Here is a 12,081-nt window from a genome sequence, read left to right on the forward strand (position 1 = left end):
ATATATATATATATATATATATATATATATATATATATATATATGGGTTACATAGCACAGTTAAATGTGTTAAGTACAGTCATGAGACACTGTGTAAATTCCCATCTTATTCATATAATAAGCAGGGACCTTGCCATTTGATAGTTACTTTTATTTATAATCACTTATAATGCCATGAGAGAGAGGGACAAGCCCACACAGAGAGAATTAAACCCCTAATCCTGAAAGTTTTACTTCGACATTCTGTGCAAGGAGCTATAGAAATACAGAGCAAAGTACATGCTGGGTACATACTGACCGGAGGTGCACCATTTCAAACACTAGACCACATCAAGTGAAGAACACTGAATCAGTTTCTATGGTGAAGAAGCAAGTCAGCTCAGAAAGGCTGCTATGTCATTGTATATGACTGTGAAATGTGTGGTCGAGGATCAACCGGTATCACATTTTGCACAGTCATTGCACACACATACATATGCACACACATACATACACACATTTGTTGTGATCAGTCAGAAAATATGTTGTGCTCTTTTTCAAAGGATCAAAAACAGAGGTCAATAGGGCCAACTTTATATATGGGACTTTGATAGTGTGGATGAACAAGTGCATGTAAAAAATCAAACTAGGTCAGTAAACACAGTAGAATATCATAGAGCAACAATCCTCTAAAATCCCGCTGTGTGCACGTGCAGAGATTTCTAGGGAGATGTTTTGAATAATGGTTTCAGCAAACACGTCCAAGGTTATTGATCAAGCCGTCACATGGATGGGGGTCTGTGAGGGCAGAGCTTTGTCCTGTGGAATGTGTCACTTCTCTGTGGATTAACGATGCGGGAACAATTCACCACGGGGTCAGAGTTCAGCCCGAGCTTAGAAAATGTTTTCCCACCAGGTTCTTATCCGGTTCCATGTCGAGAGGAATGTGATTGTCATTCCCAAGTCGGCGACACCCCATCGGATCAAGGAGAATTTCCAGGTAATGTCATTCTACATACATCTGTGGAAGATGCTGGACAAGTTGGGCAAGCAACTATTAAAATGAGTTGTAAAAATCATCTGTAATCATGTGTGACAGGTTTTCAGCTGTCTATAATTGTGTAAGATAAAAACAAAACAGTGGGGTCTCAAAGTTGAGTGAGTAGCACAAAGGAAAAATACACATATTATTCATTTCAAACAATGATCAATCTTTTGTTGGAGCCACTGAAATTTCGCACTTCACATATTCTCCATCTGTGTCCTTGTGTGTATTGCTGGGATTAATTTTTAATTTTTAATCAGTGTCAAACATAGATGCCTTCCTCAGTGTCATCTCAGTTTCTCTGATGCTCTGTCTGTTTCTCAGGTGTTTGACTTTGCGCTGACCGATGAAGAAATGAAGATCATTCTGAGCTTCAACAGGAACTGGAGAGCTTTCTCTTTGGGTTGGTGAGTAGATGACAAGAGAAAGAAGTTGAGGGGGGCGCAGAAGATAAGGAGAAAAATCGATAATAGACAGGAGCAAATCACACTGACCTGCTGCTCCAATTTGACGGGCTAAACAAATCCTAACCTAAAGTTCATTCCTCCTCTGTTTGCTACAGGGCCTCAAAGCACAAAGATTTCCCTCTGAATGCAGAATACTGATTCGCCAGTTTGTTGCACGAAGGATTGAGTCTGTCTGATTAAGTGTGTGAGTCCTTACTGTAGTGGCCTGGTTTCGAATCCAGACAAAGCCCTTTGCTGCATGTCATCCCCTTTCTCTCCCTTGCCTTTCCTGTCTCGTTCTACTGTCTCTATCAAATAAGGCAAGTATGCCACAAAAAAGATCTTTAAAAAGTTGTAAGTGTATTGCTGTTGGTTATTTACCTTTATTATCAGTGTAAAATAAGTGAACTGAGTACCACAGATTAAGTAAACATATCTGTTAAACAGGGCTTGCACATACTTGCACTAACTTGAAGCACTTGAATTTAACCATTAAGTATTTGAGTACCGGAAAAAAAAAAAAAAAGTTTTTTTGTTGGGAATTGTGACCTTGAAAAAAAACAACCTCAAAATAAAAAAATAATGATCTTGTGTTTCTCACTCATTTTTTTTAAATACATGTTGCATTTTTGGTGTGCGTGGTTTCCTATTCTCACTGCACGTATATTTTTACACACAGCAAAGCCTCACCACAGTCGGGTGTTCACTCCTATAAACAAAAAAAAGTGTTTGTTGTTTTGTTACAGAGAGCAAGTCAAACATAGAAAAGAAAATAAATGTAGCCGGTAAAAGATGACTTATGTGTTTGAGTATGTGAGTATGTCTTTTTGAATGGAAAAAAATAGTGCTGGAAGAAGTCAGTCAAAGTCCTTAAATTTCAATTAATATCTAATGATTTGGAAAGGCATGAGCTGCAGTAAAACACAATACATGTGCAATGCAATGATACAAGACATTTGACACACTGGTGGCACTAGGTGGCAGAAAGAGGACATCCTTGGTTAGCCGATGAAATAATTTGACCTAAATCTTGGCCTGTCCTGTGGACGGTCTTGCACAAGATCAAGAGTGAGTGTTCTCTCTGTCGCTCACTGAAATGTTTACTAACCAAGTCAACTTTAAGAAAATGCTCCCACACATCTGTTGCTTTTTTAAGCCTTAAAACTCATGAGTTATCATAAACTGTGCTTCACACATAATGTTCATATGTCCTTCACATGCCCTACCATGCACTTATTAATGTACAGAAGATATTCACAGGAGAAATAACAAACATAGTACAAAGTATTTGGAAAGCAAGATGAATGTGTACAGCACGGAAGTGAGAGGATTCAAACCTTAAAACTCAAACTTGCCTTTTCCTGGTGCAGGCAAAAATGTCAATAAATCTTTAAAAGTGTATATTTGTGCAACATGTACTGTATCATCTCACTGATTATGTTACATTTACCTTTGTTTGTTCACTACTATGGCAACAAAAAGGTTGATAAATAAATAAATAAATTCAACATATCTCAGAAATTAGACTTCGTTTGAAGAACTTTAAAGAAGTGTGTATTTTTAGTGATGAAGCAACCGTGATCTTGTGACAAATAGCATGACTATTGGGGAAGCCATTTGGCCAGAACAAAGGGTTATATAACATCTGTAGAACGTCTGGATATCTGAAACACTGAGGTTTTCATTGTTTTGAACGCCCACTGCAGAGGAATGATTCATAACATCATTTGAAAACTGAAGGCTTAAAGGTGAAAATCAACATACCCCATTGCACAACTAACAAATGTTTTCTTCATTAAGAAACATCTTTGCTCAGGCATTTCCATCCTGCTTTAAGATCCATGGGGGAAACAGGGATCATGACCTTCCCATGTTTGCCAAAATTTTGCTCAGAGCTCTGCTGTAAATCCTTTCAATACGTATTTATACAAAAAGCAACATGTTAAGCTTGGCATCAGCATTGACCAAACCGCTTGAATTAACAACAAGGTGTGTTTCAGATGCTCTTGTTTATTCAATCATTCGCTCATTTTCCAAGCTGCTTATCCTACTTGGGGTTGCGGGGTGCTGGATCTCAGTGCTCATTGGGTGGAATGCGGGGTAATACCCTGGACAGGTTGCCAGTCCATCGCCGGCCAGACACATGGACACACACATTCACGCCTAGCGACAATTTTGTATCTCCAGTTCACCTGATTCACACATCTTTGGACAGTGGGAGGAAACCAATGCAGACAAAGAGAGAACAAGCAGCCTCCACACAGGGCAGAGTCATTCATTCATTGATTTATTTATGTTGGCTGCACACCAAAACATCACATACTCTATCATTTAGTTACACCCAGCAAAATACACATGCACAAATGCAACATGACACTATCGCTGTTCCTCCTGCTCCTTTGAGAGTTCTCCTTGAACTTATGAACAGGGGGTGCAAAGAAAATGCAGCAACTGGAGGTGTTTGCATTGGTGTGTGTGCGCATAAGACTTGATATGTTTTTGAGAGCAAGAATTGTGGTTAATAATTAGCAGAACTAATAATAATACTTCTAATCAGCTGGTAGAAATTGCAGATTTGACAAATTCACGATATGCTGTGTGTTTTTATAGGCTTGGAAACTCTTATCCAATCAAGTTATTAATAGCAGCCCTGTTCTTCTTGTAAGAACGGACACAACACTAATTAATTATAGACATGTTGATAATCAAGATTTATTGACTTTCAGTGATACTAACATGAAGTAAAATGTTCTTTCGTCTCAACAAGTTGGGCGAAATAATCATGATCAACTTATGCCTGTTGTTAGAGATGATTAAATGGCTACTTGCATTAATATTAAAAAAAAAAAAAAACCCTGAGGTTGTATTTTGTTTCTGCTTTTTATGACATTTAAAAGTTGAGGAGCCTAATATGAATCATCTCATGTGACCCATTTATTTTAATGCAGTTGATTTCGAACAATTTCACCTATTTTTTAACATCAGTAAATATCTCAATAGATCAATACTGGTTAGCTGGTTGGATATGAGATATTTCATTTATTCATGAGACATTTCAAATCTAATCTTTATGTTTGGAATTTTTTTTTTTTTTTTCTTTTTTTTGTGGCCATGTCTAAATCCAGTCCAGTATAGCTATTGTATTCATTTTTGCACATCATTATGCATTATTCCAAATGGTGACTCTTCTCACAACCAAATAAAGCAGGAGAATAGGCACTCCAAGGTGTTTTCACATAAAACTCAGACACCAAACAGTTAAAGCGGAAAAAAAAAAAAAAAAAAAAAAATCAGAGCTCACAAAGGAACCGAAAGCACCCATTTCACAACAGTGAGCACACATGATGACAGTGGGCCATGTATGAATCATAATCAATACGGGGGAAGTGCTTTGTCATCCTACAGCAGGTTTGTACCCATGAAGATGTTCAGTCCTCAAAGACAAAACAGTGCCTGGATGTTTGCTTTCTTTTGTGTTTTACTGATGCAGTCATATGGGCTGGGCAATATATCAATATTACATTGATATTATGAGACTAGATATCATGGGATTTTGCACAATGTCATATCGCGATACAGCATGTGTGTGTCATATCCTAGTTTTAAAGAATTCATAACAATTAAAGGATGCAATTTTGTGAACTTATTAGACTTATCTGTTATCTGTTATTTCTCTCTACCTGTTTGGTCATCACATCCATTGTTTAGCAAAAATATTTTGTGAAAGCACCAACAGTCACTCCCACACTATCATCACATTATCGATATTGAGGTATTCAGTCAAAAACATTGTCTCATTTCATTCTATCCATATCATCCAGCCCTACAATCAAATTTACAGTACAGAGAACTTTGACCGTCTAAAATAAAATGTTATCTCTTGGATTGGCTGCAACAATGTCAAGTTGTTTTTCTTCCCTCAAACACGGCATGACAGACACAATAAAACACATCATTTGTTCCTTTCCGGTTGCTCATTTTATTTTTTGTATTTAAATGATAAATTTCTTTGGAAAATAATGAATTTGTAACCATGTACGCCTCATGCCATGGTGCTCAAGTAACCCCAAGAACCAAAAACTTAACAGCAAACCCTGGCAACAGAACTTACCCCTTCACCCTAAAACATCATGGGAAAGCATGTTCATTTGCTAGCGTGGAAACAATTGCTCATCTATGCAAAATCATCATGACAGACCAGAAGAGACTCACGTTTACACAGACACAGAACAAGAGACGTTCACATGAGGAAAACACACAGAACCTCCATTGTGCAAGCTCAGACATATGACTCTATGATACTATGTTGTATCAACTGAACTTGAACGTTGTAAACTGGGTACAACAACAGGCTTTTGTTCAAAGAAGTAACTCTAGTAGGAGTGTGCGTAAAAATGAATGGAGTCAATACAAGAAGCAAAAAAAGGCAGAACTTCCTCTGAGAGATGTAACAGCGCGAGGTACGAGGCCACAATTTGGAGTGCTTTAGCTGTAAATGTGCAAACTGCTCCAAAGGGCAGGAAAAGGAGAAAGCTACAAGATAGAAAGACAGATATTTTAAGATCACTCCAGTACGGTAATCTCATAACCTGTCTTTGCCATTTTAGAATTCAGCGTTGAAAGGATAGTCCTTGTGCTTCTTGGCCCTGGAGTTGAAAAAAAAGAAAAAAAAAAAGAAAAGAAAATGAAATAACGTTAGAAAATAGTCACAAAATGTCAACGCATGTCTCAATAAAATTGTATAAATTAGTCTACTCTATGAGTCTATACTGTTTCCACAAAGATTAACATTTTCATGTTTATAACAATACAATAGTGAACTATCTTCTTTAAGGAATACTCCAAAGTTTCAGCTTCGGAGTTGCTGTGAGGTTTATTTTTTCACTTTGACGGAGCTAGGCTAATAACTCCCATAAATTTCAAGTCTTTATGCTAAGCTAATATGAAATGATACCCATTGGAATTGAACCACCGGACGCACAGGGGTGAAAATTATATCAAATATCTTATCTCAGTCTGGGTAAGTCAGAAAGAGAGTATTTGGCCCAACATGTTGTAGTATTAATTTAATGTTATAAAGTGCTTCAAAATGGTTAAGTCAAGTTAAGTCTTAAAGTTTTGCAATGCTGACTTAAGTGACATTGTGCTGTTAGTGATCTCACCCCTGCATGGGGCAGACCCTCCAATTCCTGTTGAACCCCAATATGGCTTTCATTTCATCCTCTGTTAGCTCAAAGTCAAACACCTGCAATCATGAAAAAAACAAAAAAACAAAACAGTCCAATGTATGAGTCAAAAGCGATATGTACGAAGTAGACAAAGAGCTAAATTAACAAAAATTCTCCTGCAATCAGTTACCTGGAAGTTCTCCTGAATGCGTTGAGGTGTGATGGACTTGGGAATAGCAATCACATTCCTCTGGATGTGGAAGCGGATCAGGACCTAATGTAGAGGAGGGGACGCAGGGCAATAACAAAGAGATTCAGCCTTCTATGGACACAAATCAGACCAGATCAGTGTGTTCAGTTCAGTTGTATTTTGGTCAAGCAGTTGAGGGTGCTTTACCTGGGCAGACGTCTTCTTGTGCTTCTCAGCGATGGCCTTAATGTTGGGGTCTTCCAGGAGCGAGGGGTCCTCGGGTTTAGCCCTGCAATTGAAACACATCGCCCACTATTGTTTATAAGATTCAAACTCGATGCCTTGCCTGGCTGCAAAATGCATTTTGGTGTAACAGACTGTTGCTGGCTGACCAGGGTCTGTCCGGAGAGCCCAGGGGGCTGTAGGCTGTCACCGAGATGCCCTGAGAGTGGCAGTAGTTGATCAGCTTGTCCTGGGTCAGATATGGGTGGCACTCCACCTAATGGGACAAATACAGAATTACTGGGATTCACTGCAATGCACAACCCTGCTTTTGTGTCAATATAGCAGCACTAGGGATGAATCGATATCACATTTTCAGTGTCAATACTAAATATGAAACTTTAGGTATCAACCAATTCCAAGTACTGATCTGAATCATTACTTTGACTCAATAGTGTGGGCTTGGACCATGAGTTTGAAATCTCTGGACAAAATACTTAATATAAAACCCTTGTTTTTGCATAAGACCTAACATCCTAATAAATACTGGCCCTGCAAGTATATGTATCCATGTATCCTTTCAAAGTGCCCTTAAACAAAACAGTGAATCCCTGCCTTACTAATAACAGAGTCAGAACAGAGAATTCTAATGTGTTTCCAGTTTAAAAAAATAAACGCTTTGTTGCGTGTTCACTGCGGTGACACTGCGTAGACGCAAAAAAAGTGAGGTATCTGCGGTGCCGAGAATGATGTAACAATTTAATATAAAACAGTACCAGACAAACAGGACATTTATGGAGAAAGATACTCTGGAAAACACCAAGAATACACGATCATCATGGTTAATTGGTTTAGCCTAAGGGAGAACTGCTGTGACCCATTACGAATAAACAGGCATTTATCTGTCAGACCTGCCACTTTCAATGAAGCCAGGAGAGGAGATATAATGGCATTATGGCCTCTTAGCCTTTAAGAACAACTCTAGAGATCTTAAAATGGAGGACTATGGTTGTTTTCTTTCTGCCCAATACGCTGAATGGTGAGCAGCAGTATTTTATTTGGAAAGGCTACATTTGGGAGCAATACACGGACACTGACCCATTTAGCATTTCAAATGCGTTATCTCTTGGTACTACTTCAGTAAATATGTGCCAAGCAGACATTATTTTGGAAGGTGACATTGCTTAGATAAATAAATCCCTTGGTGTACCTGGTTGTTGGCAGGCTTGTATTTGAGGCCTGGCTTGTTGAGGATGGCTTCAATCTGGTCCTTGTTGAAGTTGGAAATACCAATAGCTTTGACCAAGCCAGCATCAACCAGCTCCTCCATCCCCTGAGAAAATTAACCATGAAAATTAATATTTTACTACACCTGTGGTTGAATTTAGGTCCAAAAACACATACATACGGTAACATACCGTAAATTACAACAAAACACGTAAAGAACTTGAATGCAGAATGAGTAAGATTTTCTTCAGAAATTATGTACAGGTTCATAGAAAAATAATTCCTCTAAGTCATCACTTATGAGCCACTAGAAATGTGTGTTGGTGTGTGTATCTGCAGAGACCGTGCCCTCTGCCTGGAGTTTCTTGTTTTGCTGTGTTTGGGACTTTTCTGGACGTCGGCCTTTGTGCAGTGGGTGTGCAGCTCCCAGCCAGTAACAGCGCACAGTGACAGATCAACAGCACAACATCCAATCAAAAGATATAGAAATTGCAGACATGGACCACAAACTGTGGAAAAAAGCGAGGCAAAATGCCAGGTGGACAAAGCTCAGTTCACAATAGCAGTGAATCAGGATCTGGCTTTCACCTGCTGGCAAGCACTGAAGGGGAAAATGAGGATGAAGAGCGATGTAGTTTTGGCCTGTTTTCTGTTGAACAGGTAGGCGCTATAAACGATATAAACACTGTCGTCCACTGGGTGAAGTACATGTCTGGGCATGAAGGGTTTCCATTGAAACTGAGAGTGCATCTTTTCTTCAATTTGCCTTTAATTGCCAAGTAATAGGTTTTACCAGTTTGAATCAAAGGATCCACACAACTGACAGGATTTACTCACCTCCCATGTCTCCAGGAAGTGAGTGTTATCAGAGATTGTGTCTCCTGCGCTGTCCAGAGGAAAGAGCTCATCGCCAGCCTGTGCCACAACAGAGGGATCATAATCCTTTAGTCTACTCCACAGTACCATGACAGTGACACTATGGCTGTGCTGATCTGTAAATTACAAACTAAACTGACATAGGTGCAGATATCTCATTAAAAACAAATTGTACACAGATGGCATACCGGTAAGTAAAACAACATACAAAACAGCATATGAGAGGCAAACACCTTGGAAAATATAACTATATGTCCTTTGTGGAGGGTGAAACAAGTGTTTGAGCACTTTTCAGGGGACATGCCTCAATGGGGCAGTATAAAGCAAATGTTTATATGCATATGATCAGACATGTAATCTCAAAGAAATTTAGCATGTCATAGGGTGTAATCTTTCAAACATTCTTAGAAACGCAACAATCGACTAAACCAGCAATGATGAGCACGCATTGAAGTGTTCTGCAAAGTAAATCCATATATAAAATAATGAAAAATATGCACACTGATGGAGCAAATAGGCCAAAGGTCCAGCTAGACCAAAATTTCTATCGACAATTTTCCCACTCTGGCTAGGACAGGACACTAGAGTGCCTACCTTGAAACCCATTGGCCAGTGCACCAGGTAGAGATCCAGGTAGTCCAGTTTCAGATCACTTAGAGTCTTCTCGCAGGCTCCCCTCACCGTGGATTTCTGGTGGAAAGTGCACCACAGCTAGGGAAAAGGCAAAAAAGAAAATAATCTGTTTAGCAGACACCTAAATTACAGGAGGAGCTCATGAACAGTTGGTTCAATTCGCTGAAGTGGATCCACTGTAGGTGATTCGACACCAGGTGACATCCACTCCTATGCATCTTTGTGCTAACAACAGTGTCATGACATGTGTACTTATGTCAACAAACACAACTCACCTTGCTGACAATGAAAAGATCCTCTCTCTTGACCACTCCGTCCTTGACCATGGCCTGGATGCCCTCACCCACCTCGGTCTCGTTCTGGTAGACAAACGCCCCATCGATGTGCCTGTAGCCCGCTGCAATGGCCGCTTTCACCGCCTCGGCCACCTTACCGGGAGGAGACTGACACACACGGCTTGTCCATTCATGTGGTCATTTAACAATTCATCAGCACTTTGGCAACACTGCCTGCATGTTTAAAATGTTTGCCCTCAACAATCTACTTCAACAATACCCATGGGTGTAGATCTGGGTATCACTTGGGGTAGCACATGTCCCTCCCGATGCCAAGTTGTTGACCCTACCAATGTTTTAACCAATCTTAGACAATTTAGCAACTTTAACGCCACATAATGCTTATGGTAAGACATCTGCAGAGTTGTCTGGTTTGTGGGTTTTGTACAAAAAAAAAAAAAAAAAAAAAAAAAAGTCCACTATGAAGTGGTCAAATATGGGGGATAGCTGCATGACTGTGCGCACTGTTAATTAGCCGCAGCAGTAGAGAAGTTAGTCAGGTGAGGATTATTGAGTGGCTAGTATTTGTAGTTTAAAAGTTCAAAACGGCACAGAATTGAAAACGAATTCGCTGGACAAAAACAAGATCATTTCTACTTTCTCTAATTTCGGGCGATTTGGCCTGAGCTTGCTTAACCAGAATGTTCTTTCATCAGTCCAAACATTACTCGTTGAAATGTGTGGAAGAAACACTTTCCTTTTAATGACGTCTCTCCCATTTTGCATGAGCAGAGTTATTACTGTATATGGAGTTTTAAGACATGGACATTATTTATAAACTAAATTCGCCATAGCTTCTCCAGCTGATTTGTTTGTGGCTGTCAGGCATCGTTTTTTAGCCCACACCAAAATTAAAACTAAAACTGTGCTGCTGATAACATCTGAGAGTATTTTGGGGAAACTGTGGCAAAGTATGACCTGTCTCTGGTGATAATGTAACTTGTCTGAGTGTGTTCGTTCATTACAGTGCTAGCCACATAAAAAAAAATATGAAACAAATGCCAACGAGCTTCCTCTTTGAGTAAATTCTTGCTTTCTTTCTCTCCAACTATAAATGTCATCAAATGATTTTTCAGAGATGGCAAGAAACACAAGAGCAGAAGAGAGAGAGAGAGAGAGAGAGAGAGAGAGAGAGAGAGAGAGAGAGAGAGAGAGAGAGAGAGAGAGAGAGATTGCACTGTGGACATACAATATTACTTGTAAGTTGCAAAAAGGCGTGCATCAGGTTACATAACGATACGGGGTGTGACTTATAAATAAAGCGTTGGGCGCGGGTGCAGCATGATTGCGCTTACATTTTTAGAGAATTTTGTGCGCATTAGCCTGAGTAAATGTGGTGCTAGTTGTGCCCTAGAGTGATATACATCTAAATTCATAGTTAGTTATAAGTTAACATGCCATAACTGCATATTTCATGATGATATATGAGCTGACAGATCAAGTTAACTTGTTTGACTTCCCAAGTAAAGCCATGCTGCTTAGCGCGCCGGGCTTAGCCAGCCGTCTCCACAGATTAGTCGACAGTGTGTGGGGAAAAATGAACGCACCTTCCATGTTCCCAGACCCACAATGGGCATTTCTGTGCCGGTGTTGAGTTTCACCGAGGTTGCCATCGCTCCGAAGGACGAGTAGACCCTGAAGAGTGCTGTGGCCGACCGACAAAGACTGCCTCTCAAGTGCAGAGCGCAGCGCAGGCTGAGCACTAGCATCGTCGATCGATTATTAATGCCTATCCAGTGCTATTTAGGTGAAGCGAGGCCACAGCTTGAACAAGAGCGACACACGTCTGCCAAAACATTTAGGTACCAACTCACCTCTGCAGCTTATGCCACACAGACACTTACAATCATAATCACACACTTAAAATCTCACACGTATCCCCAGATCTTTATTATAGGAAATGCATGGTGGGCTATTTTAAATTATTTAAGTGGAGAGAGCAAATGTGGTGGAATTATAT

At 39.7% G+C, this 12,081-nt stretch overlaps 2 protein-coding genes across 2 annotated transcripts in view; one reads left to right on the forward strand and one right to left on the reverse strand.

The window, feature by feature from the left end:
* The window catches only part of LOC115354901 (aldo-keto reductase family 1 member B1-like), an 8,009-nt gene extending 5,988 nt beyond the window's left edge, over nt 1-2,021 (forward strand). Inside the window, exons 8-10 of the mRNA XM_030045414.1 lie at nt 896-979; nt 1,349-1,431; nt 1,587-2,021. Coding sequence (XP_029901274.1) covers nt 896-979; nt 1,349-1,431; nt 1,587-1,629 — 210 coding nt within the window. The 3' untranslated portion in view covers nt 1,630-2,021. The remainder of the gene's footprint in view (nt 1-895; nt 980-1,348; nt 1,432-1,586) is intronic.
* A 2,313-nt stretch (nt 2,022-4,334) lies between these two features.
* Nucleotides 4,335-11,837, reverse strand: LOC115355242 (aldo-keto reductase family 1 member B1-like). Its single transcript, XM_030045961.1, has 10 exons — nt 11,669-11,837; nt 10,062-10,229; nt 9,748-9,864; nt 9,115-9,192; nt 8,261-8,383; nt 7,221-7,327; nt 7,036-7,117; nt 6,829-6,912; nt 6,633-6,715; nt 4,335-6,116 (listed from the first exon to the last, which is right to left on the reverse strand). The coding sequence occupies exons 1-10, from the start codon at nt 11,828-11,830 to the stop codon at nt 6,074-6,076; spliced, it is 1,047 nt and encodes a 348-aa protein (XP_029901821.1). The 5' UTR covers nt 11,831-11,837; the 3' UTR covers nt 4,335-6,073.
* Between the last annotated feature and the right edge of the window lie 244 nt (nt 11,838-12,081).

The sequence above is a fragment of the Myripristis murdjan genome, chromosome 23 (assembly GCF_902150065.1).
Source record: "Myripristis murdjan chromosome 23, fMyrMur1.1, whole genome shotgun sequence".
NCBI lineage: Eukaryota > Metazoa > Chordata > Actinopteri > Holocentriformes > Holocentridae > Myripristis > Myripristis murdjan.

What these genes read in the sequence shown, in the direction of transcription:
- LOC115355242 (XM_030045961.1), bottom strand. Translation starts at nt 11,830, where the DNA reads ATGCTAGTGCTCAGCCTGCGCTGCGCTCTGCACTTGAGAGGCAGTCTT. An exon ending in GGCTCTCCGGACAGACCCTG is followed by an intron (nt 7,118 to 7,220) that starts GTCAGCCAGCAA and finishes TTTCAATTGCAG; the next exon opens with GGCTAAACCCGAGGACCCCT. An exon ending in ACAAGAAGACGTCTGCCCAG is followed by an intron (nt 6,913 to 7,035) that starts GTAAAGCACCCT and finishes CCTCTACATTAG; the next exon opens with GTCCTGATCCGCTTCCACAT.